The 24275-nt window shown below is 54.8% G+C and overlaps 5 protein-coding genes across 5 annotated transcripts; 2 read left to right on the plus strand and 3 right to left on the minus strand.

Annotated features, from left to right (window-relative positions):
* Window positions 1–8670: 8670 nt before the first annotated feature.
* POSPLADRAFT_1097882 (hypothetical protein) lies at window positions 8671–9311 on the minus strand (the record flags this gene model as incomplete). Its single annotated transcript, XM_024483156.1, has 2 exons — window positions 8671–9103; window positions 9250–9311. Coding segments are annotated over 2 exons (495 nt in total), but the record flags the coding sequence as incomplete, so codon positions are not given.
* A 1171-nt stretch (window positions 9312–10482) lies between these two features.
* POSPLADRAFT_1152845 (hypothetical protein) lies at window positions 10483–11847 on the minus strand (the record flags this gene model as incomplete). Its single annotated transcript, XM_024486695.1, has 6 exons — window positions 10483–10802; window positions 10849–11020; window positions 11069–11158; window positions 11208–11366; window positions 11415–11645; window positions 11698–11847. The coding sequence occupies 6 exons, from the start codon at window positions 11845–11847 to the stop codon at window positions 10483–10485; spliced, it is 1122 nt and encodes a 373-aa protein (XP_024335343.1).
* A 5667-nt stretch (window positions 11848–17514) lies between these two features.
* POSPLADRAFT_1152488 (hypothetical protein) lies at window positions 17515–18717 on the minus strand (the record flags this gene model as incomplete). The annotated part of the gene is made up of 2 exons (XM_024486659.1): window positions 17515–18575; window positions 18624–18717. The coding sequence occupies 2 exons, from the start codon at window positions 18715–18717 to the stop codon at window positions 17515–17517; spliced, it is 1155 nt and encodes a 384-aa protein (XP_024335344.1).
* A 3019-nt stretch (window positions 18718–21736) lies between these two features.
* POSPLADRAFT_1060429 (hypothetical protein) lies at window positions 21737–22350 on the plus strand (the record flags this gene model as incomplete). Its single annotated transcript, XM_024481259.1, has 3 exons — window positions 21737–21920; window positions 21976–22029; window positions 22085–22350. The coding sequence occupies 3 exons, from the start codon at window positions 21737–21739 to the stop codon at window positions 22348–22350; spliced, it is 504 nt and encodes a 167-aa protein (XP_024335345.1).
* Window positions 22351–22665: 315 nt separating this feature from the next.
* Window positions 22666–23544, plus strand: POSPLADRAFT_1041305 (hypothetical protein). Its single transcript, XM_024477884.1, has 4 exons — window positions 22666–22894; window positions 22955–23048; window positions 23100–23314; window positions 23372–23544. The coding sequence occupies exons 1-4, from the start codon at window positions 22686–22688 to the stop codon at window positions 23433–23435; spliced, it is 582 nt and encodes a 193-aa protein (XP_024335346.1). The 5' UTR covers window positions 22666–22685; the 3' UTR covers window positions 23436–23544.
* Window positions 23545–24275: the final 731 nt, after the last annotated feature.

The following is a 24275-nucleotide window of genomic DNA, read 5'->3' on the forward strand; positions in this document are numbered from 1 at the left end:
TCACCTACATCCTCCAGCCCGAGATCCCGCACGTTACGGTGCCCTATGTCGACGACGTTCCCGTCAAGGGTCCCGAATCCGACTACAACGACGAGCGGCTCCCTTCGAACCGCGGCATTCGACACTTCGTATGGGAGCATTTCGAGAACATGAACCGCGTAGTCACTCGAATGCGCTACGCCGGAGGTACCTTCTCAGGAGTCAAGAGCGTCCTCATTGCTCGAGAAATCCTGGTGGTAGGACATCGCTGCACTCCTCGAGGACGCCTCCCCGATGACTCTCGTGTTGCAGCGATACGCAACTGGGGTCCATGCGCTACTCTATCTGACGTTCGAGCGTTCCTCGGGACCATCAGCGTCGTTCGAATCTTCATCCGTAATTTTGCTCACCGTGCCGACGCGCTCGTACGCCTCACGAGGAAGGACGTCAAGTTCGAGTTCGGTCCGGAGCAAATCGCAGCGCAGGAAGACCTCAAGGACGCACTACTCTCATCCCCCGCACTCCGAGCCTTTAATTATGATTCCCCCTCCCCCGTCATTCTTGCCGTCAACACGTCGTTCATCGCCGTTGGATATCACCTCTGCCAGTGTGACGAGGCCAACACGCGAGTCCGTTACTATAGCAGGTTCGGCTCAATCACGCTCAACGATCGCAAACGAAGGTTTTCACAGCCGAAGCTCGAGATCTACGGTCTATTCCGCACGCTACGATCCCTTCGACTATACCTGATTGGCGTTCGGAACCTCATCGTCGAAGTCGATGCTCGGTACATCAAGGGTATGCTGAAGAATCCAGACATAGCCCCAAGCGCGAGTATCAACCGGTGGATTGCCTCGATTCTCACATTCCATTTCACACTAGTCCATGTCCCCGGTACAATGCACGGCCCCGACGGTCTCTCTCGACGCACATCTCAACCCAGTGATGTCATCGAAGACGAGGTCGACAAAGAGTTCGACGATTGGATCGACCAGATGCATTCTTTCGTTCACCAGATTCAGCCCCTCCCGCCTGTACCTTTGCTTGCCATCTTCACCAATGACAGAGCCGAGGACGGCTCAGATTTCAATAGGGAGGAGGATAGCTACGAGCTAGTGCCTCGATCGGAGCAAGCGCAACTCGCCAACGTGAATGTCGCGACTTAGGGTCGAGCGACAGGGGGAACACAGACTTTGAAGGATGCTGGGGGCGTTCGACTGGTTCTTACCGAAGCGATGGTGAGCAAGGCTCAAACCTAAGGCTAGGGACAAGATAGTATATTAGTTAGTTAAGTAAGAAAGGAATACAAATGAGGGCTTACTGACCTAGGGACAAGAGGTCGAAACTGAGGTCCCTAGGGCAGCAGAGGCCGGCTTATATACATGGGGAGATTAGGGCAGGCTGTGCGCATTGGTCCGTGCGGAGCTGGTCTGTGCGCAGCATGCCGACGCGGCCCCGGGGGCCGGTGAGTCAGAGCGGCTATGTCAGTGGAGCCCGAGCTGTGCCGTGCACTGCCGTCCTATCTAATCTGATCGTACAGTAGATAATGACGCGTCCATATCAGGTATGTAGTACAGAGGTCGCAGGTTCGAGCCCGCGAAAAGGAAAAAATTAAAAAAACGGCTAGGCGCCGTGCCAAGTCGTGACATTACCCCCCCTCAACGGCGCATGACCTCATGCGAGGAGCCCTTGCCCATCTCCCACCCGGAGCAGCATTGTGCTTCAGTCAGCAGCGAAGGCATCGGCTGGAAGTTGGGACCACCAAAGGTAGCAGCATTGAGGCGGCGAGGGGCATTCGGATTTTTCCGGTGGAAGTCGGCTATGAGGGCCGGCGCATTGGCAACATTGCGCGCCGGTTCCCATGACGTATGCGAGTCGTCATAACCCTTCCACTTGACGAGGTACTGTAGTTGATGCTGGAAGATCCTTGAATCCTTGATCCGCTCAACCTCGTACTCCTCGTCGCCCTCAACCTCGATCGCAGGCGGTTCCTCCGGCTCCCGGCCCGGGATATCGCTACACGTGTACTTGCTAAGCAAGGAGACATGGAATACCGGGTGCACCAGCACCGATTTCGGCAGGACTAATTCATAGTCCAAGTCTCCGAGCTTTCGTCGCACGGCATAAGGCCCAAGGCGCTTGGGACTGAGCTTCTTGCTCAGCTGTTTCAGCTTAAGGTTCCAGGCATCAAGCCAGACCTTGTCCCCCGGCGCGAAGACCGGTGCCTTCCGCACATGCTTGTCGTAGTACACCTTCATGCGCTCGGCCGACAGCTCGAGCGCAGAGCGCGTATTGTCGCGAATCTCCTTCAGGATCTTGAGCCAATCAGCGGCCGCAGGCATCACAGACATCGGATTGATCCGCACTTGGATCTCAGGATTGTACCCTTGATGCAGGAAGAAAGGGGAGTGCCCGGTCGCGGAGTGAACTCGGTTGTTCAATGCAAATTCCGCGAGCGGCAATTGCTTCGCCCAATCATCCTGCCTGTGGCTTGTGAAGGCGCGCAGGTACTGTTCGATCTCCTGATTCCAGCATTCTGTCTGGCCGTCTGTCTGAGGGTGGAATGCTGTGGACAGCGCCGGCTTGATTCCCAGTCCCTTGTACACCGCATGGAGATACTTCGAAGCGAATTGGGGTCCTCGGTCTGATATGACCTTGGCTGGGGCCCTATGATGCTTGAACACATCGCGGATGTACAGGTCTGCCGCACCTTCTGCCGTCAGGGTCTCATGACAGGCCGAGAAGTGGACCTGCTTTGTGAAGCGGTCGGCGGTGACCAGGATCGAGTCAAATCCATCAGACTTCGGCAAGCCAACGATCATATCAGTCGTGATGATCTGCCATGGGCGCTCGGGGATCTCATTCGGCTTCAGCGGACCCTGGGGTTTGGCTGGGAATGTCTTGGTACTGTTGCACATGTCGCAGGTGCTCACGTACTCATTGACGAATTTAGACATCCCAGGCCACCAGTAGTTCCGCGATACGAGCTCCAGGGTTTTGGCACGACCGCCATGACCGGCGATCGGCAAGTCGTGGTGGATTTTAACGATATTCCACCGGAGCTCCGCATTCTTTGGGACATACACGCACCCGCGGAACAGCAGGAGCCCTTGTTCGGCATTCCACTCCTCAAAGCCCCTCTGAAGCCGGGGCGGCCCGAGGTCCTGTACCTTTTCAAGTGCCTCGGCCACCTCCCGATCCTTTTCCGAACACTCCTGAATGCGCTTCAGAAGCGACTGATTGGCCGTCACCAAGGCATGACCGTGCCTGGCGGAGGCGATGCGGAAGCGCTCTGGCTTGAGAACTACCTGATCGGTGTTATCGTCCTCATCACCGATCTGATGGTCTGATCGGCGCGATAGGGCATCGGCTTTTCCGTTTGATGTTCCGGCCTTGTGCGTGATGCGGAAATCGAAGCGGGCCAGGAACAGCGACCATCGCACTTGACGGCGCGTGAGGTGCTGAGATGTACGCCAGTACTCGAGGTTCTTGTGATCAGTAACGATCTCGAACTGATTGGGCAACCCTTCGAGGTAGTGGCGCCAATCGTCTAGCGCCTCAATGATGGCAAGCATCTCCTTGTCGTAGATCTCGTAGTTCCGCTGGGCCGGATCCATCGCATGGGATCTGAAGGCGATGGGATGCCATTTGCCGTCATCCTGCTTCTGCATCAATACGCCGCCAGTGGCGTACCCCGAGGCGTCGACTTCAATGCGCGTTTCCCGATTAGGGTCGTACAGTGCTAGGACTGGAGTCGTCGCGAAGAGCTGCTTGAGCTCGTCGAAGGCGTGCTGCTCCTCTTCACCCCAATGCCATGGGTCGTTCCCTGTGAGCCGGTCGAGTGGTCGCGAGATCTTAGCAAAGTCCTTAATGAAGCGGCGGTAGAAGTTGGAGAACCCCCGGAACTTCTGGACGTCCTTTTTGTTCCGGGGTACCGGCCACTCATTAATTCCTTTTAGCTTCGCGGGATCCATTGCTACCTCATCGCCACCGAACACATAGCCAACATAGTCGACCTTGGGAACGTCCCATTCGCACTTCTCAGGCTTCAGGAATAGATTGTTGTCCTGAAGGTGACGAAGAACCTCGCGTGTGACTTTTTCGTGCTCCTCCTTGTTGGTAGAGAAGATGAGTATGTCATCAAGGTATACGAGGATCTTGCCACCGACGATGAGATCGTGGAAGATCTCGTTCATCATTGCCTGGAAGGTCGCGGGGGAATTGGTGAGGCCGAAGAACATCACCAAGGGCTCATACAACCCTCGGTTAGTCACAAAGGCCGCCTTCCATTCGTCACCAGCTTTGATCCGGACGTTGTTGTATCCCCATCGGACATCGAACTTGGTGAAGAGCGTGGCGCCGCGGAGCTTATCTACCATCTCGGCAATCAGCGGTAAAGGGTAGCGGTTTTTGACCGTGATTGCGTTCAATCGGCGGTAGTCCTGCACGGGTCGAAGTGTCCCTTCCTTCTTTTTGATGAAGAAGAAAGGCGACGAAATGGGCGACTTCGACTCCCGTATGAGCCCTTCGCTAGTTGCTCCTTTAGGAACTTGTCCAGTTCCTCTTGTTCGTTGTTCGACAGGGGATACACCTTCGAGTGGAATGTCGAGTAGCCGGGTACGAGTTTGATCGCGTGATCATAAGGCTTTCTTTCAGGTAGCCGTTCTGATGCTTCCTTCGAGAAGACGTTCAGGAACTCATGGTACTGTTTAGGTACTGACTGCTCGGCGGTTTTGACGACCTTCTTTTTGATCTCTTCCTCAGCGAACAGCTGGGAATACGTGTGCCCTGCTGCGATGAACAGCTGAGGGGCGTCGGGAAGCGTGACACCCTGCTCCCAGGCCTCGATCAAGTCAGCTTCGTCCCACTCTACCTCCACCAGATCATCTTCGGGTTCGAAGTCCGGGAGTACCTTACTCCGGCAAGCACCTATGACCGACCGCCTGGACTTCTGCGAGCGTCTGCGCGCCGTGGGCCTGACCCCCGTATCACGCGCAGTCGCCGCTTGCTCCATCCGGCCAGTCTTCCTGGCACTGCACGTTTCAGGGCATCGTGATAATTTCAGGGAGCCTGACTCCCAATCGATTTCGGGGTTGTGCTCTCGCAGCCAATCCAACCCGACGATCACATCTTCTGGACCTATGTCCGTGACCGTGAACACCGTCTTTTCGACGTGCTCTCCTATCTGCATCTGTAGCACGGCTACCTCCGAGATGCTTCTGTCTTTATTGAGCGTTCCATCGATATTGTAAAGCGGAATTGGCTCTTTCAATTTCCGCGTTCGTACTCGATTCTCCTTGATGAAACGCTTGTTGATGAACTTCGTGGTGGCTCCGCTGTCCACCATTGCGACTATATCTTTGTGCCGTCTTTCTCCTTTAAGGCGCACCGGGATGTGGAAATGCTGGGACCTATGGTCCAACTCGTACACATTCGCAGTCGCCAATACATTGTACAGATTATTATTACACGGCCCGACGTGTGCGGCACGAAGCGCGGACCGGATCAAAAAGACTCCTCCTTCATTGCCCGATAGTGCTCAAGCTCCTCGCGCATCGACTTCATCTGTGCTATTAAGTCCGCCAGCTCGGAACTTTCCGATTTCGCTGAAGCGGCGCTTGTACTCACCGAGGATGAAGCGACGGGGGCGCTTGTCGCGGCCTGGGTGGAACCCGAGGCAACCATAGCCCGCGTGTCGGTGCGTTTTGTGTAAGGTTTATCCTTACAATTAGGGCACTCAAAACGACGGTACCCTTGCTTCCCGCAGCCAAAGCATGTGCCGGTGGGCGCGAAAAGACGACGGAGTCGGAAGTACGAGATTCGAAGTAGATGGGATGGGATACTCGGGTTCGGGCGAAGAACTGGATCGTTCGAAAAGATCAGGGGTCGAAAAGTCGTAGTCGGAAGTAGTGAGGCCTAGAAGCTCGGGGGATGAAGTGCGTTCTTCGGCGGTCGAAGGGATCGGTTCTTTGTCGAAGTCGTCCTGGAGTTCTTGGTCTATCTCGTTTTCTTCGTCGCGGTCGAAGTCACCGGGGATTGTCGGAGAGGGAGTCGATTGCGTTCTAGAGGAGCTGTCGAGGTTCTCAGCGGCGCTGCGGCTAGCAGCCTCACGCGCTTGCAAGCGGGTGACTACTGGAGACGTTTTCGGAAACCCGAAAGCGGCGAATTCTTGCCTGAAATCCCCTCGCGGTGGGCTCCAGAAATGATACGACCTACGAAACCCTAACCCCTAACCTGGGTGCGACCTAAAGGGACTAGAGAGACGGCTTATAGTCTAATGAGAGGGGAGTTAGCAGCAAGGTGTCCCGCGGTTCGAGTGAACACGAGAAACGCCCTTGGGAAAGGTTACGAACAAACGGGCAGGTACGAGGTGGCTTCGACACGTCGTCAAAGCTACTCGGAAGCTGTGGAAAGTTAGCGACGATCGAAGCTCGGCAGAGCTCTTCGATGTATCGTAGAGAGAAGGGACACGATTCGATAGGGTGTACTTAGCTAGGGCGCGGTTCGCAGTTTCTTCGACAATAGTCGAAGTCGAAGGGTTTGTCGAGACGGTATCGACGAGTAAACGCAGTGGACGAGGTTTCGAAGTTACGCAGCGAGGGACGAAGTGACGCAGTTGAAAGCTTAGACGCGGGGCGAACTCGACTTATGAGCTCTGAACTTGAGGGGGGAACCGGATCTTGTTATTTTTGGAGAAGTACGACAGAATTTATACTACACAGGACGCTACGACTATTCGAGAGTGGCATACGAGTACAAGGGGCTTTGCATTGTTCCTCAAGAAGCTGCCTCACCGAGAGGCACATACCAAGTCCATCGGTAGAGTGACGTCATGCCAGACGCGGAGATGAAGAGAAACACATGGCCACTTCAGACCGGTAGCCGTTGTGAAGGCATGTCGCAAGGTTTGATACTTAATCGGGAAAGACCGGCTACTTCGGTGTGGCTTGGAGCGAAGCGCGCGCTTGGCCGAGCGGCGTCGAGTGGCCCTATTGTTCGCCGAATGCGGAAGACGTTCCGAGATCTACGCACGAGGCATCGGGAAGACCGTGCCGAGCTTCGAGTAAGCGTCGCGCACCGTCGAAGGTGTCGAAGAGCGTCGAAGGCGAAATCGAAGTGTTGGGAGACTGAGTCGAAGTGCCGGGCGGGATGCGAGTGCCGAAAAGAGGTGAATCGGGGCCCAGAGGGGCTTGGCGCCTATCAACGGCTACCTCCGAGATGCTTCCGTCTTTATTGAGCATTCCATCGATATTGTAAAGCGGAATTGGCTCTTTCAATTTCCGCGTTCGTACTCGATTCTCCTTGATGAAACGCTTGTTGATGAACTTCGTGGTGGCTCCGCTGTCCACCATTGCAACTATGTCCTTGTGCCGTCTTTCTCCTTTGAGGCGCACCGGGATGTGGAAATGCTGGGACCTATGGTCCAACTCGTACACATTCGCAGTCGCCAATACATTGTACAGATTATTATTACGCGGCCCGACGCGTGCGGCACAAAGCGCGGACCGGATCAAAAAGACTCCTCCTTCATTGCCCGATAGTGCTCAAGCTCCTCGCGCATCGACTTCATCTGTGCTATTAAGTCCGCCAGCTTGGAACTTTCCGATTTCGCTGAAGCGGCGCTTGTACTCACCGAGGATGAAGCGACGGGGGCGCTTGTCGCGGCCTGGGTGGAACCCGAGGCAACCATAGCCCGCGTGTCGGTGCGTTTTGTGTAAGGTTTATCCTTACAATTAGGGCACTCAAAACGACGGTACCCTTGCTTCCCGCAGCCAAAGCATGTGCCGGGGAAGTCTCCTTTTCCGACGGCCACATTGATGCTGGCCGAAGCTGCGTGTGTCGTAGGTGCACCTCCACGTGCCCCACCGCGACCTCGACCTCGGGCTGAGAAGAAGTTGTTCAACTCGGGCCGATGGGCCCGGCTGATATCGAGGATCTGCTCGACCTCAGTGGCTCGCTTTTCAGCGGCTCGCCACGTGGTGAAGGTCTCAAGCTCGATCTTGCGATATACGTGGGAGGGGATACCGCTCAGGTACTTGTCGCGTAGTTCCAGGTCCCCATACCCGGAACGGTCCGCCGGACCCTTGAACAGTGCGGAGAACTCCGCCGCAGTGCGTTTTTCGCGGACCGACTTGTCCGTGCAGAGCTTCGCCAGCTCTACCTGGGCTGCTGCCGCATTGTCGAGATTGCCGAAGCGAGCCTTGAAGGCAGCGGTGAAGGCCGCTTCGTTCCTGAAGGGGGTTGTAACCCCTTGCACACCCATCTGCACTGATGCGAGTTGGGCAAAGTAAGGCGTGGCCCAGGCGCGGGCGTTGCCATCGAGCAGGCCTAGCGCAACTTGTACCTTAAGCTCAATGGTCGTAAACGACGTGTTGATCAACCAGTAGATACGAAGTTGCGACAGGAACCTGTCGCATTCGATGACGGTTTTGCCGTCATAGCGGAGGGGGAGGAGAAGTTTCAAAGTCTCCTTGTCGGGGGCGGCTGCGGGGGATGACATTATCAGCGTCGGGGGGGACGGAGGACATTGCGGGGGTGGAGGCGGCTGTGGTGGCCCTCTGCTGGTCGAACTTCGAGAGGAGCGAGTGCTCGAGCGGCCTCTCGGCGGAGTCGGCGGTGAAGGCGCTGGAGGAAGTTCGGCAGGGGGGTCATGTACGTCAGGGACTGCTGACGCGGGGGCGAACACTGTCGGCGAGGCGGACCCAACAGAATCCTCGGACTCGGACTCCGAGACTCCTTCTTCACCCTCACTCTCCTCAGGCTCTGGCTCTGGTGCAGGATCTGGAGGGAGATCTCCTCGCGCTTGATCTGGATCAGTGACGACAGTTTGAGGGAGACGGGAGCTAGGGGAGACAGGGCGAGAGTGCCGCGAGGCTGATCGAGATGCAAGGGTGCTTCGGGGTCCGAGCGGGTGTTGCGCTCGTCGGATCGCTTTGTAGCGTGGGTAGTCCTCCGGGATTGATCGGGGGGTTCGGTTCGGGCACGGCTGCTGTTCGCAATGGTAGATGATAGTCTCAGGGCCGTCTGGGATGTAGACGTTGATAAGGTCCTGAGAGTCGAATGCGTGAACTTGGCCTTGGCAGGCAGCCACGTTGGATGGGGGGAGGAAGGGGAGGTGCGCGTACTACAAAAGGCCGTGGTAGACTAGCTTACACCTACGGCGCCCGAGATGACACTGAGATTCGCAGTTCACGTAGGGCCCAATACTGCTTTTGACTATTATGCAGCAGGAACCAAGGCTACGCGTCCGTGAGGACAAGTACCGCCCACTGAAGTGCAGGTACTGAAGAGTTCGTCTCTCGAGTGTTGGCGATATATAGTAGGCTATCTACGTATTGTAGGGTACAGTAGGGGTGCGCACCACCCAACCTATAGGAAAAAAAAGTGAGTTTGTGGGGTTCTGAGGAGCACCGGCAGCTTGTGGAGTTTCGACCTATGTCGCGACTTGAGGTCAAGCGACAGGGGAAGATCTGAAAGCTGGGGGCGTCCGACTAAATCTCACCGAAGCGATGGTGAGCAGTGCTCAAACCTAAGGCTAGGGACAAGTTAGTTAGTATTGAATAAGTAAGTAAGTACATGGGAGCTTACTGACCTAGGGACAAGAGGTCGAAACTGAGGTCCCTAGGGCAGCAGAGGCCGGCTTATATACATGGGGAGATTTAGGGCAGGCTGTGCACGTTGGTCCGTGCGCAGCTGGTCTGTGCGCAGCATGCCGACGCGGCCCCGGGGGCCGGTGAGTCAGAGCGGCTGTGTCAGCGGGGCCCGAGCTGTGCCGTGCGCTGCCGCCCCATCTAATCTAATCGTACAGTAGATAGTGACGCATCCATATCAGGCAGGTAGTACAGAGGTCGCGGGTTCGAGCCCGCGAAAAGGAAAAATTAAAAAACGACTAGGCGCCGTACCAACTCGTGACAACCAATTCCCGAAGATCTCGAAGATGTCTCGACCGAGCGTCTTCGAGAACTCGAACTGTCGAATTCTCTAGGCAACGATGACGATGATGAAGTCGAAGAAACTGAAGAACGCGACGAATAGAGGTTCTTCCCTTTTTTTACTTGTACACCACGATACGTACTTTCTTCTCTCCATTCCTGCTCTCACGTTACGCGATATGCTTGATTTTTATCCTACGTTCCAGACCTTCCCTTGTATGAATACCTTCGATTCAACTCGATAGTCGCGACATCGTTCGACGTTCTATGAACGCTTCAATTCGACCGTTGCGCGGAGGCTCACCTTAGACGAGTCCTCCTAGGCTGTGATGACAAACTGAGCCTATATTTTCATCAAGTCCATTTTCCCTTGCTATGAACATTCCTATTTTTTCTTCTATGTCCTTCGATCATATTACGACTTACTTCGAACACCCTTATTTTCATTTCCTGTTTTTCTTAGTTCCCGCTAGGTTTCGTTTAGGCCAAGGGCCGCATTTTCCATTCGACCATCTACGCAATGTTCTACGACATGAAGACAACTACAATACAAGACGAGCCGCGCCATCGCCTACTCATCGTCGACAGCCCCGCACACAAAATCGATTCCTCCCTTTGCAAGCGCGGCCTTCTCCATCTTCTGGAGGTCGAGGTCCATGTCGTGTAGGAGCGCTCGACGGCGAGCGATGTGAGCGCGCTCCTCGCGGATGATGCGAATGATTCCCCGAGATTCGTCGTCCAGGTCGAGCGCATTGAGGTCGTCCTGTTCGAGCCCAAGGCGGCTGGCCCCATCGAGAGGCAGTTGTAGAAGGGGGCGCGGGGGCTCGTCGACTCGACGCTTTTTCGAACCACTTGCATCTGCGACCGAAGGCCCAGGAGAGGTCGGCCGAACTACTAAGTCATCAGCGAAAGCCTAGGACAAGAAGAAACGACTTACTGCACTTCTTTGTGGTAGATCTCCCGCCGCGCGTCTTCTTTGTCTTGCCCAGGACAGACACTTTGTCGAAATAGCAGCCCTGTTGGAACTGCGCACACCTCTCACAAGTTGTGGCATTCTCGACCCACACGCACTCCACCGGGGTCGAGCGGTAGCCGGCGCAACGATCACACTATCGAAGAGTTAGCATTGAACCGCTTCGACGAAGAGTCGAGCTTACCTTCTGTCCCGACTGGCGCTTCTCAAGCGCAACGGCGGCCATGTCGACCTCCGTCATCGTGAAAGGACGTTCGAGCGTCCGAGGAGTCTTCTACGAAAGAGAGATTAGTCATCGAACGACGATACAAGAAAACACTTACGACCGAGGGGTCGTCCGACAACTCGGTGACCTCGTCATCGACCCTTGCGCGCCCTTTCCCCTTGTCGAGAAGTCCTTCAGCGGCCGCGATCCTTGCCATCTCTTCATCGGCGGCCTCTTGCGCGCGATGTTTGTCTTCGAGGCGCTGTTCCTCTTCATCCTTTCAACGCCGTTCGTCTTCGAGGCGACGGTCCTCGGCGGCCTTCACACGCTTTGCAGCCTCTTCGACGCGTCGTGCTTCCTCCTCGGCGAGATGCTTCTGCTCTTCAGCGCGTCGTTGGACCTCGATGTCGATGGCGGTCACGAGCTCTGGCCAGTCCCCGCGCGCCCACTCGACCCACAATTCCGATGCCTGCTTGGCAAGCTGCTTGACGGCAGCAGCGACGCGCAACTCCATCTCCTCGTCGCGGATGGCGCCCAAGGCCTTGCGATAGGCGAGCTGTTCGAAAACAAACGGTTAGTTGGGTTATACAGATTATGCAGCGACTTACGACGAGCAGCGACAAATCCTGCGCCCACTCTTCGACCATGTCGAGCGCGGCATCGGCAGTCGGCGGAGCCTCAAGGACCACGAGCAAGGAGGCGAGGCGGCGGTTGACGAGCGAGGGAGTCAATGCAGGGGTGGCGGAACGAGAAGACATCGTAGAGAGCAGCGAGTATGCAGAAAAGGGCGACGAGGTAGCGATGAAGGAACGATGGGATGGGGAAAATGAGGCTAAGTCTACCCTGCTTATAACCCCTTTCCGACCAGCGTTTAGCGCCGGCCACGTGGCGTTCGAAACCGACGCGGGTTGTCATGCCGCTTCGACCCGTTCACGACCATCGTGCTTCTCGCATCACGTGGAGGACCGAGGGTGGTCCAAATTTCAATAGGGAGCAGATGATAGGCGCCAAGCCCTTCTGGGCCCCGATTCACCTCTTTTCGGCAGTTGCATCCCGCCCGGCACTTCGACTCAGTCTCCCACCACTTCGATTTCACCTTCGACGCTCTTCGACACCTTCGACGGTGCGCGACACTTACTCGAAGCTCGGCACGGTCGTCCCGACGCCTCGTGCGTAGATCCCGGGACATCTTCCGCATTCGGCAAACAATAGGGCCACTTGACGCCGCTTGGCCAAGCGCGCGCTTCGCTCCAAGCCACACCGACGTAGCCGGTCTTTCCCGATTAAGTATCGAACCTTGCGACATGCCTTCACAACGGCTACTGGTCCGAAGTGGCCATATGTTTCTCTTCATCTCCGCGTCCGGCATGACGTCACTCTACCAATGGACTTGGTATGTGCCCCTCGGTGAGGCAGCTTCTTGAGGAACAATGCAAAGCCCCTTGTACCAGTGTGCCACTTTCGATAGTCGTAGCGTCCTGTGTAGTATAAATTCTGTCGTACTTCTCCAAAAATAACAAGATCCGGTTCCCCCCTCAAGTTCAGAGCTCATAAGTCGAGTTCGCCCCGCGTCTAAGCTTTCAACTGCGTCACTTCGTCCCTCGCTGCGTAACTTCGAAACCTCGTCCACTGCGTTTACTCGTCGATACCGTCTCGACAAACCCTTCGACTTCGACTATTGTCGAAGAAACTACGAACCGCGTCCTAGCTAAGTCCACCCTAACAAGTCGTGTCCCTTCCTTCTACGATACATCGAAGAGCTCTGCCGAGCTTCGATCGTCGCTAACTTTCCACAGCCTCCAAGTAGCTTCGACGACGTGTCGAAGCCACCTCATACCTTCCCCGTTGTTTGTAACCTTTGCCAAGGGCGTTTCTCGTGTTCACTCGAACCACGGGACACCTTGCTGCTAACTCCCCTCTCACTAAGACTATAATCCGTCCCTCTAGTCCCTTTAGGTCGCACCTAGGTTAGGGGTTAGGGTTTTGTAGGTCGTATCACCGGCCTCTGCTGCCCTAGGGACCTCAGTTTTGACCTCTTGTCCCTAGGTCAGTAAGCATCCTTTGTATTCCTTTTCTTACCTCACTAATATATTATCTTGTTTCTAGCCTTAGGTTTGAGTATTGCTCACCATCGCTTCGGTAAGAATCAGTCGGACACCCCCAGTTTTCAGGTTCTCTCCAGTGGCCTGACCTCAAGTCGCGACAGGCTGTGTCAGCAGAGCCCGAGCTGTGCCATGCACTGCCGCCCCATCTAATCTAATCGTACAGTAGATATGATGTGTCCATATCAGACATGTAGTACAGAGGTCGTGGGTTCGAGCCCACGAAAAGGAAAAAATTAAAAAACGGCTAGACGCCGTGCCAACTCGTGACATTACCCCAAAGGTGGCAGCGTTAGGGCGGCAAGGGGCATTTGGATTCTTCCGGTGGAAGTCAGCTATGAGGGCTGGCGCATTGGCAGCATTGCGCGCCGGTTCCCATGATGTATGCGAGTCGTCATAACCCTTCCACTTGACGAGGTACTGCAGCTGACGCCGGAAGATCCGCGAATCCTTGATCCATTCGACCTCATACTCCTCGTCACCCTCAACCTCGATCGCAGGCGGCTCCTCCGGCTCCCGGCCCGGGATCTCGCTACGCGTGTACTTGCTAAGCAAGGAGACATGGAACACCGGGTGCACTGGCACCGACTTCGGCAGAACCAATTTGTAATCCAAGTCTTCGAGTTTTTGCCGCACAGCATATGGTCCGAGATGCTTGGGACTGAGCTTCTTGCTCGGCTGTTTCAGCTTAAGGTTCTGGGCATCAAGCCAGACCTTGTCCCCTGGTGCAAGAGCACGTGTCATTGCGAATCTCCTTCAGAATCTTGAGCCGATCAGTGGCCGCAGGCATCACAGACATTGGATTGATCCGCACTTGGATCTCAGGATGGTACCCCTGATGCAGGAAGAATGGGGAGTGCCCAGTCGCGGAGTGAACTCAGTTGCTCAGTGCAAACCCTGCAAGCAGCAACTGCTTTGCCCAATTGTCCTGCCTATGGCTTGTGAAAGCACGCAGGTACTGCTCAATCTCCTGATTCCAGCATTCTGTCTGGTCGTCTGTTTGGGGATGGAACACTGTAGATAGCACTGGCTCGATCCCAAGTCCCTTGTACACCGCATGGAGGTACTTTGAAGCAAACTGGGGACCTCGGTCTGATATGACCTTGGCCGGGGCCTCATGATACTTGAACACATTGTGGATGTACAGGTCTGCCGCACCTTCTGCCGTCAGGGTCTCATGATAGGCTGAGAAGTGGACCTGCTTTGTGAAGCGGTCGGCGGTAACCAGGATCGAGTCGAATCCATCAGACTTTGGCAAGCCGACGATCATATCAGTCGTGATGATCTGCCATGGGCGCTCGGGAATCTCATTCGGCTTCAGCGGACCCTGGGGTTTGGCTGGGAATGTCTTGGTACGGTTGCACACGTCGCAGGTGCTTACGTACTCATTGACAAATTTGGACATCCCAGGCCACCAGTAATTCCGCGACACGAGCTCCAGGGTGTTGGCACAGCTGCCATGACCGGCGATCGGCAAGTCGTGGTGGGTCTTGACGATATCCCGCCGGAGCTCTGCGTCCTTTGGGACGTATACGCATCCGTGGAACAGCAGAAGCCCTTGTTCGGCATTCCACTCCTCAAAACCCCTTTGCAGCCGGGACGGCCCGAGGTCCTGCACCTTTTCAAGTACCTTGGCCACCTCCCGATCCTTCTCCGAACATTCCCGGATGCGCTTCAGAAGCGACTGATCAGCTGTCATTGAGGCATGACCGTGCCTAGCAGAGGCAATGCGGAACCTTTTCGGTTTGAGAACCACCTGATCGGTGTTATCATCCTCATCGCCGATCTGATGATCTGACCGACATGACAGGCCATTAGCCTTTCCATTTGACGTTCCAGCCTTGTGCATGATGTGGAAGTCGAAGCGAGCCAGGAACAGCGACCATTGTGCTTGATGACGTGTGAGATGCTGGGATGTACACCAGTACTCGAGGTTCTTATGATTAGTTATGATCTCGAACTGATTGGGTAACCCCTCGAGATAGTGGCGCCAATCGTGTAGCGCTTTAATGATGGCAAGCATCTCCTTATCATAGATCTCGTAGTTCCGCTGGACCAGGTCCATAGCGTGAGACCGGAAGGCGATGGGATGCCATTTGCCGTCATCCTGCTTCTGCATTAGCACGCCACCAGTGGCGTAACCTGAGGCATCGACTTCGATTCAAGTCTCCCGATTAGGGTTGTACAACACCAAGACTGGAGTCGTTGCAAAGAGCCGCTTGAGCTCATCAAATGCGTGTTGCTCTTCCTCGCCCCAATGCCATGGGTCATTCCCTGTGAGCCAGTCGAGTGGTCGCGAGATCTTAGCAAAGTCCTTAATGAAGTGGCGGTAAAAGTTGGACAACCCCCGGAACTTCTGAACATCTTTTTTGTTCCGGGGTACCGGCCACTCATTGATTCCTTTTAACTTCGCGGGATCCATCGCCACCTCATCGCCACCGAACACATAGCCAACATAGTTGACCTTGGGAACGTCCCATTCACACTTCTCAGGCTTCAGGAACAGATCGTTGTCCTGGAGGCAACGCAAAACCTCACGTGTAACCTTCTCATGTTCCTACTTGTTGGTGGAAAAGATGAGTATGTCGTCCAGGTACACAAGGATCTTTCCGCCGACGATGAAATCATGGAAGATCTTATTCATCATGGCCTGGAAGGTTGCAGGGGAATTGGTGAGTCCAAAGAACATTACCAGGGGTTCGTACAGCCCCCGGTTAGTCACGAAGGCGGCTTTCCATTCGTCACCAGCTTTGATCTGGACGTTGTTGTATCCCCATCGGACGTCAAACTTTGTGAACAGTGTAGTGCCACGGTGTTTGTCTACCATTTCAGCAATCAGTGGCAAGGGATAGCGATTTTTAACCATGATCGTGTTCAGCCGATGGTAGTCCTGCACGGATTGAAGCGTCCCTGCCTTCTTTTTGATGAAGAAGAAGGGGGACAAAATGGGCGACTTCGATTCCTGTATATAGCCTTTCGCCAGCTACTCCTTTAGGAACTTATTGAGTTCCTCCTGCTCATTGTTTGACAGGAGGTACACCTTCGAATGGAATGTCGAATAGCCCGGCATGAGTTCAATTGCATGATCGTATGGCTTCCTTTTGGGTAGCCGTTCTGATGCTTCCTTTGAGAAGACCTTCAGAAACTCGTGGTACTGTTTGGGCACTGACTCCTCGGCGGTCTTAATGACCTTCTTCTTGATCTCTTCCTCAGCGAACAGCTGGGAGTACGTGTGCCCTGCTGCGACAAACAGCTGAGGGGCATCAGGAAGTGTGATACCTTGCTTCCAGGCTTCGATCAAGTCGGCCTTATCCCATTCTACTTCTGCTGCATCTTCTTCGGGTTCGAAGTCCAGGAGCACCTTGCTCTGGCAAGCACCTATAACCGACCATCTGGACTTCGGCGAACGCCTGCGTGCCATGGGCCTGACCCCCGTATCATGCATAGTTGCTGCTTGCTCCATCTGGCCAGTCCTCCTGGCACTGCACGTTTCAGGGCACCGGGATAACTTGAGGGAGCCTTCCTCCCAGTTGATTTTGGGGTTGTGCTCATGTAGCCAATCCAACCCAACAATCACATCCTCTGGACCGATGTCCATGACTGTAAACACTGTCTTCTCAACGTGCTCTCCTATTTGCATCTGTAGCACAGCTACTTCTGAGATGCTTCCATCTTTATTGAGGGTGCCGTCGATATTGTATAGCGGAATTGGTTCCTTCAACTTCCGCGTCTACACCTTGTTTTCTGTAATGAAACGCTTGTTGATGAACTTCGTAGTGGCTCTGCTGTCCACCATTGCAACTATATCCTTGTGCCGTCTTTTCCCCTTGAGTTGTACTGGAATGTGAAAATGTTGGGACCCGTGGTCCACCTCATACACATTCGCAGTCGCCAATACATTGTACAGATTATTATTACGTGGCCCGACGCGTGCGGCACGAAGCGCGCACTGGATCAAAAACCCTCCTCCCTCATGGCCCGATAGTGCTCCAACTCCTCGCGCATTGACTTCATCTGTGCTATTAAGTCCACCAGCTCGGAACTTTCCGATTTCGCTGAAGCGGTGCTTGTACTCGCCAAGGATGAAGTGACGGGGGCGCTTGTCATTGCCTGGGTGGAACCCGAGGCAACCGTAGCCTGTGCGTCGGCGCGTTTTGTGTAAGGCTTGTCCTTACAATTGGGGCACTCGAAGCGTCGGTACCCTTGCTTCCCGCAGCCAAAGCATGTGCCGGGGAAGTCTCCTTTTCCGATGGCTGCATTGATGCTGGCCGAAGCTGCATGCGTCGAGGGTGCACCACCACGTGCCCCGCCGCGCCCTTGTCCTCAAGCCGAGAAGAAGTTGTTCAGCTCAGGCTGACAGGCCCGGCTGATGTCGAGGATCTGCTCGACCTTAGTGGCCCGCTTTTCAGCCACTTGCCACGTGGTGAAGGTCTCGAGCTCGATCTTGTGATATACGCAGGAGGGAATGCCGCTCAGGTACTTGTCGCGTAGTTCCAGGTCCCCATACCCGGAACGGTCCACCGAACCCTTGAACAGCGCAGAGAACTCCGCAGCGGTGCATTTTTCGCGGACCGACTTGTCCGCGCAGAGCTTCACCAGCTCTACTTGTGCTGCCACCTCGTCGTCGAGAAAGTGGGCCTTAAAGGCAGCAGTGAAGGCCGCTTCGTTCCTGAAGGGGGTTGTGACCCCTTGTACTCCCATCTGCACCGACGCGAGTTGGGCAAAGTAAGGCGTGGCCCAGGCGCGGGTGTCGCCATCGAGCAGGCTCAGCGCAACTTGTACCTTGAGCTCAATGGTTGTCAACGATGTGTTGATCAACCAATAGATACAGAGTTGCAACAAGAATCTGTCGCATTCGATGACGGTCTTGCCATCGTATCGGAGTGGGAGGAGGAGCTTCAGGGTCTCCTTGTCGGGGGTGGTCGGGGGAGAAGACATTACCAGCGTTGGGGGGGACGGAGGACGCTGCGGGGGCGGAGGTGGCTGTGGTGGCCCTCCGCTGGTCGAACTTTGAGAGGAGCGAGTGCTCGAGCGGCCTCTCGGTGGAGACAATGGTGAAGGCACCGGAGGAAGTTTGGTGGGGGGGTCATGTATGTCAGGGACTGCTGACGCGGGGGCGAGCGCTGTCAGCGAGGCGGACCCAACAAAATCCTCGGACTCGGACTCCAAGATTCCTTCTTCACCTGTACCCTCCTCAGGCTCAGGCTCTGGCGCAGGGTCTGGAGGGAGATCTCCTCGTACTTGACTGGACTCGGCGACAGTTTGGGGAAGGCGGGAGGTAGGGGAGACAGGGCGAGAGTGCCGCGAGGCAGATCGAGATGCAAGGGTGCTTCGAGGGCCGAGCGGGTGTTGTGCTCGTTGGATCGCCTTGTAGCGCGGGTAATCTTCCGCGATCGATCGGGATGTCCGGTTGGGGCACGGCTGCTACTCACAGCAATAGATGACAGTCTCAGGGCCATCTGGGATGTAGACGTCGATGAGGTCCTGCGAGTCAAATACGTGAATTTGGCCTTGGCAGGCAGCCATGATGGATGGGGGAAGGACAGGGAGGTGCGCGTACTACAATGGCCGTGCTATGCTAGCTTACGCTACGGCGCCCGAGAAGACACTAGGGTTCGCAGTTCACGTGGGGCCCAGTACTGCTTTTGACTATTATGCAGCAGGAACCTAGTCCACGCGTCCGTGAGGACAAGTACCGCCCGCTGAAGTGCAGGTACTGAAAAGTTCGTTCCCTGAGTGGTGGCAATGTACAGTAGGCTATCTACATATTGTATTGTATAGTAGGGTGCACACCACCTGACCTGTAGGAAGTGAAAGTGAGTGTTTGGGTTCCGATGAACGCCGGCCACTATGGGAGTTTCGACCTAATGTCACAACTTGAGGTCAAGCGACTGGGGAATATCTGAAAGCGGGGGGTGTTCGACTGATTCTCACCGAAGCGATGGTGAGTGAGGCTCAAACCTAAGGCTAGGGACAAGTAAATGTATTAGTTAGTGAAGTAAGAACAAGATACAAAGAGGGGCTTACTGACCTAGGGACAAGAGGTCGAAACTGAGGTCCCTAGGGCAGCAGAGGCCGGCTTATATACAGGGGAAGTTTAGGGGAGGCTGTGCATGTTGGTCCATGCCTAGCTGGTCCGTGTGCAGCATGCTAACGCGGCCCCGGGGGCCGGTGAGTCAGAGCGGCTGTGTCAGCGGAGCCCGAGCTGTGCCGTGCACTGCCGCCCCATCTAATCTAATCGTACAGTAGATGGTGATGCGTCTGTATCAGGCAAGTGGTACAGAGGTCGCGGGTTCGAGCCCGCGAAAAGGAAAAAATTTAAAAAAACGGCTAGATGCCGTACCAACTCATGACAATATCGTCAAAATCCACCACGACTCGCCAATTGCCGGACATGGTGGTCATGCCAACACCCTCGAGCTCATGTCACAGAACTACTGGTGGCCAGGAATGTCTAAATTCGTCAATGAGTATGTAAGCACCTGCGACGTGTGCAACTGTACCAAAACATTCCCGGCTAAGCCCCAGGGCCTGCTGAAGCCAAATAAGATTCCCGAGCACCCGTGGCAGATCATCACGACCGATATGATCGTCAGTTTGCCGAAGTCTGATGGGTTTGACTCAATCCTGGTCACCGCTGACTGCTTTACTAAGCAGGTCTACTTCTCGGCCTGTCATGAGACCCTGACGGCAGAAGGTGCAGCAGACCTGTACATCCACAATGTGTTCAAGTATCATGAGGCCCCGGCCAAGGTCATATCAGACCGAGGTTCCCAGTTTGCTTCAAAGTACCTCCATGCGGTGTACAAGGGACTTGGGATCGAGCCAGTGCTATCTACAGTGTTCCATCCCCAAACAGACGACCAGACAGAATGCTGGAATCAGGAGATTGAGCAGTACCTGCGTGCTTTCACAAGCCATAGGCAGGACAATTGGGCAAAGCAGTTGCTGCTTGCAGGGTTTGCACTGAGCAACTGAGTTCACTCCGCGACTGGGCACTCCCCATTCTTCCTGCATCAGGGGTACCATCCTGAGATCCAAGTGCGGATCAATCCAATGTCTGTGATGCCTGCGGCCACTGATCGGCTCAAGATTCTGAAGGAGATTCGCAATGACACGTGCTCTTGCACCAGGGGACAAGGTCTGGCTTGATGCCCAGAACCTTAAGCTGAAACAGCTGAGCAAGAAGCTCAGTCCCAAGCGCCTTGGGCCTTATGCCGTGCGACGAAAGCTCGAAGACTTGGATTACAAATTGGTTCTGCCGAAGTCGGTGCCAGTGCACCCGGTGTTCCATGTCTCCTTGCTTAGCAAGTACACGCGTAGCGAGATCCCGGGCCGGGAGCCGGAGGAGCCGCCTGCGATCGAGGTTGAGGGTGACGAGGAGTATGAGGTCGAATGGATCAAGGATTCGCGGATCTTCCGGCGTCAGCTGCAGTACCTCGTCAAGTGGAAAGGTTATGACGACTCGCATACATCATGGGAACCGGCGCGCAATGCTGCCAATGCGCCAGCCCTCATAGCTGACTTCCACCGGAAGAATCCAAATGCCCCTTGCCGCCTCAACGCTGCTACCTTTGGTGGTCTCAACTTTCAGCCAATGCCTTCGCCGCTGACTGAAGCACGCTGCCGCTCCAGGTGGGAGATGGGCAAGGGCGCCTCGCATAAGGTTATGCGCCGTTGAGGGGGGGGGTAATGTCACGAGTTGGCATGGCATCTAGCCGTTTTTTAAATTTTTCCTTTTCGCGGGCTCGAACCCGCGACCTCTGTACTACCTGCCTGATATGGACGCATCGTTATCTACTGTATGATTAAATTAGATGGGCAGCAGTGCACGGCACAGCTCAGGCTCCGCTGACACAGCCTCTCTGACTCACCGGTCCTTGGGGTCACGTCAGCATGCTGTGCACGGACCAGCTGTGCACAGACCAGTGTGCACAGCCTCCCCTAAACTTCCCCTGTATATAAGCCGGCCTCTGCTGCCCTAGGGACCTCAGTTTCGACCTCTTGTCCCTAGGTCAGTAAGCCCCTCTTTGTATCTTGTTCTTACTTCACTAACTAATACATTTACTTGTCCCTAGCCTTAGGTTTGAGCTTCGCTCACCATCGCTTCGGTGAGAATAAGTCGGATGCCTCCAGTTTTAGGTTCTCCCCAGTCGCTTGACCCCAAGTCGCGACAGCAGGAGGTGGTGGTTCAGTCGCATTCCCCCTCGTTACTCCAGCATATTGGCTTCAGGCCACGGAAGACATTCGTAACGCCAGTGTTGTACTTGGCCCCTCTTCTGCTGTCCCTTATGACACCATTCATGATGCATTCCTTGCTCACGTAGGGATGCCCACTGAGCTTGTCACTATTGTCGATCATGGTGGCGACTCCATGACATACCACGAGCTGGAGCGCCTCTTAGGAAGGCTGGCCACTTGGCTGCGCTCCAAGGGTGTCATTCAAGGTGCTTGCATTTGTCTGTTGATTGAGCATTCCATTACACAAATTGTCACCATTCTTGTGCCGCATACATGCCTTTAGACGGATGTGTTGTGACAGACAATGCACTTGCCACGCAAGATGCACAGCCGACCTTCACCCTCGTCTCAAAGTGCTACATGCCTCGTGCACCACGTCTGCCTCGAAGACTTGATTGTGGAGTTATCTATCTCAGAATCTCCGTTTGTGATGTTAGTTCCTGTGGCTCTCCTTCCCCACGATAGCGCATATATCATCTATACCTCTGGTGAGTCACGATTAGTGCATCTTCTCTTAATATATTCCTGATAGGACTTCTTAAGGAACGACTGGTCGGCCCAAAGGCGTGATCGTGAGCCACTCAAATGTGTGCAACTGTGAGCTGCTTCATTCTTTCCGGACGCGCTAGGCTCTAACACAAGCATCTCCCAGTGCTTTGCCTCTCCCCGGGAAACCTAGGCATCCGCCCCGGAACCCGAGTCTCGCAGCTGCTCAACGTCGCATTTGGTATGTGTGCTTGGGAGATCCTGGGATGTCTCATGAACAGCAGGACACTGCACCTCCGTGGGCCCCACCAGCAGGATTGGATCAACGTCCTGAAGATGGTGGATGTCGTGATTAGCACGCCGTCCATCCTGGCACAGCATGACCCATCAGACTACCCAAACATTCGTGTTGTTGCGACGGCGGGGGTGTGAGAATGACACCGGAAAGACCGCCGGCAGCCAACGTCCTCGATGGACAGGGATCAATGGTGGATAAGGTTACAAACCGATGGGGCTACCTACGACGCGCAACGCCTACATAAGTCCTATTCCCACACCGGCGCATGACCACGTGACCCGGGCCGGCAGCGACGCTTGCCCGACATACCCAAAAGTCAACAGGGGGAGCCGTGCCCCCTGAGCCTCGCCGATCGATGGGCGCAGCGCGCGATGTTCCACAACTGCTGTGGACCCACAGAGGTATGTGTTTTCTGTTACTGTCATCGGTTGTGGTCCATGTTCTTTTGCAGACGACCATCGTGAAAACTATGCACCGACATACGCCTGGCGTGCCTAAGTCGATCGGCAGCTCAACTCCGAACAATGCTGTATATATCCTCGATGCCGAGATGCGCCCTGTTCCACGCGGTATGCCTGGCATAATGTGGGCAGGCGGACGCGGCGTGTGCATGGGTTATCTCAATCGCCCAGATCTTACAAGGGATAAGTTTCTTCGCGATCCTTTTTTCATGCAGGGGTGCGTGTGCGAGACATCATTCCGCGTCTGATCATTTCGACGAACAATCTTATGCCACAGGGGAATGATGTACAACACAGGAGACATCGGCAAGCTCCAGAAAGGGGGTCAATTAATCCACCTCGGACGAGTTGACGACCAGGTGAAAATCAAGGTATACGCGTGTAAACCTGGCGGTTCACAATGTGTTTCACGAACATTATAGGGGTTTCGCGTAGAGCTGGATGGCGTGACTGCCGCCGTTCGTGCATGTCCAGGCATCGAATCTGCTCGCGCACTGCTGATAGGACAAGACCTTTGGGCGTTCTATAGCCCTATATGTGTTCCCACCGAAGAGATACGCACGACTGTAGCTGCCTTACAGCCGTATTACGCTGTGCCGTGCAAATATCATGCGCTGTCTGTGATGCCGCTCACCACGTACGTTGCCCACAAAGTGATGATCATGTATGCTTACATGTTATATCACTTACATAGCAATGGAAAAGTCGACAAGCTACGTCTCAGAAGCTTGGTAACGACACAGCCTTCAAAGCCGTAGCTGGATGGAAGCTGTATACTGTGCCAAATGGCACTATGCCAGAGGTCGTAATCTCATAGATATCACACTTATGAGTGTCTATGGATATTGAATGGAAGCGACACAGTCCTTATTTGAGCGAATTCTACATGGATATCCAGAGCCTGCGTAGTTTGAAGGAAGTATATTCCGTTCTGCTCACAGGAGACTAGCGAGCTCAGGCAGCAGACCAGATATCATCAGATCAGGTGAGCGGAACGGTCGTGAGCCAACAAGACAAGAGCAGAGCTCGAAAACAACGTTTGCAACCCAGATCAGCGGCCTTGCCGACACAATTTACAGGTTGATTCTAGTCTGCTGAAAGGCATTCGTTGTCTCAGATCAAGCCCACTTCGAACTTTCCTGAGACTACCAGAGCCTTCCGATGGTAATTTAAACGTAGAATCCGGGTTAGACGATCCATACGCTGTACAATCACGGCACCTCTCAACCTCCCCGCCGTAGTCCTCGGTTCTGACCAAAAACAATGGTCATGACTCGCTCCACAAGCATTGACCGTTCAGCGTTTGTGCATGACATAGAGGCGCCCTACTGCATGCCGATGCATCGGTGTCTCACGGGGTCGGCTCAAAGCCATCTATAAAGGTTCATTATCGTGCTCCGAGTGCGGCTGCACTTGTCTGACCCTCGGCCATGATGGAACCTGGATATCTGACCTTGGTATTTGGCCTCATTTCGATGCTGTGCGTCGTGCTTGTCAGCGCTTCAGACTGCTGTCCGGTGTTTTTCCGTCTTTCATCTGCGTTACCGCCGGGCCCCAGACGACTGTTCTTCCTGGAAATGTGCTGCAGATACCGATGG

Source organism: Postia placenta (assembly GCF_002117355.1).
Source record: "Postia placenta MAD-698-R-SB12 unplaced genomic scaffold POSPLAscaffold_14, whole genome shotgun sequence".
Classification (NCBI taxonomy): domain Eukaryota; kingdom Fungi; phylum Basidiomycota; class Agaricomycetes; order Polyporales; family Adustoporiaceae; genus Rhodonia; species Rhodonia placenta.

Coding starts and splice junctions, on each gene's coding strand:
- POSPLADRAFT_1041305 (XM_024477884.1), top strand. CDS start 22,686: ATGCACCGACATACGCCTGGCGTGCCTAAGTCGATCGGCAGCTCAACT. Junction 23,049..23,099: donor ACGACCAGGTGAAAATCAAG/GTATACGCGTGT, acceptor CGAACATTATAG/GGGTTTCGCGTAGAGCTGGA. Junction 23,315..23,371: donor TCTGTGATGCCGCTCACCAC/GTACGTTGCCCA, acceptor TCACTTACATAG/CAATGGAAAAGTCGACAAGC.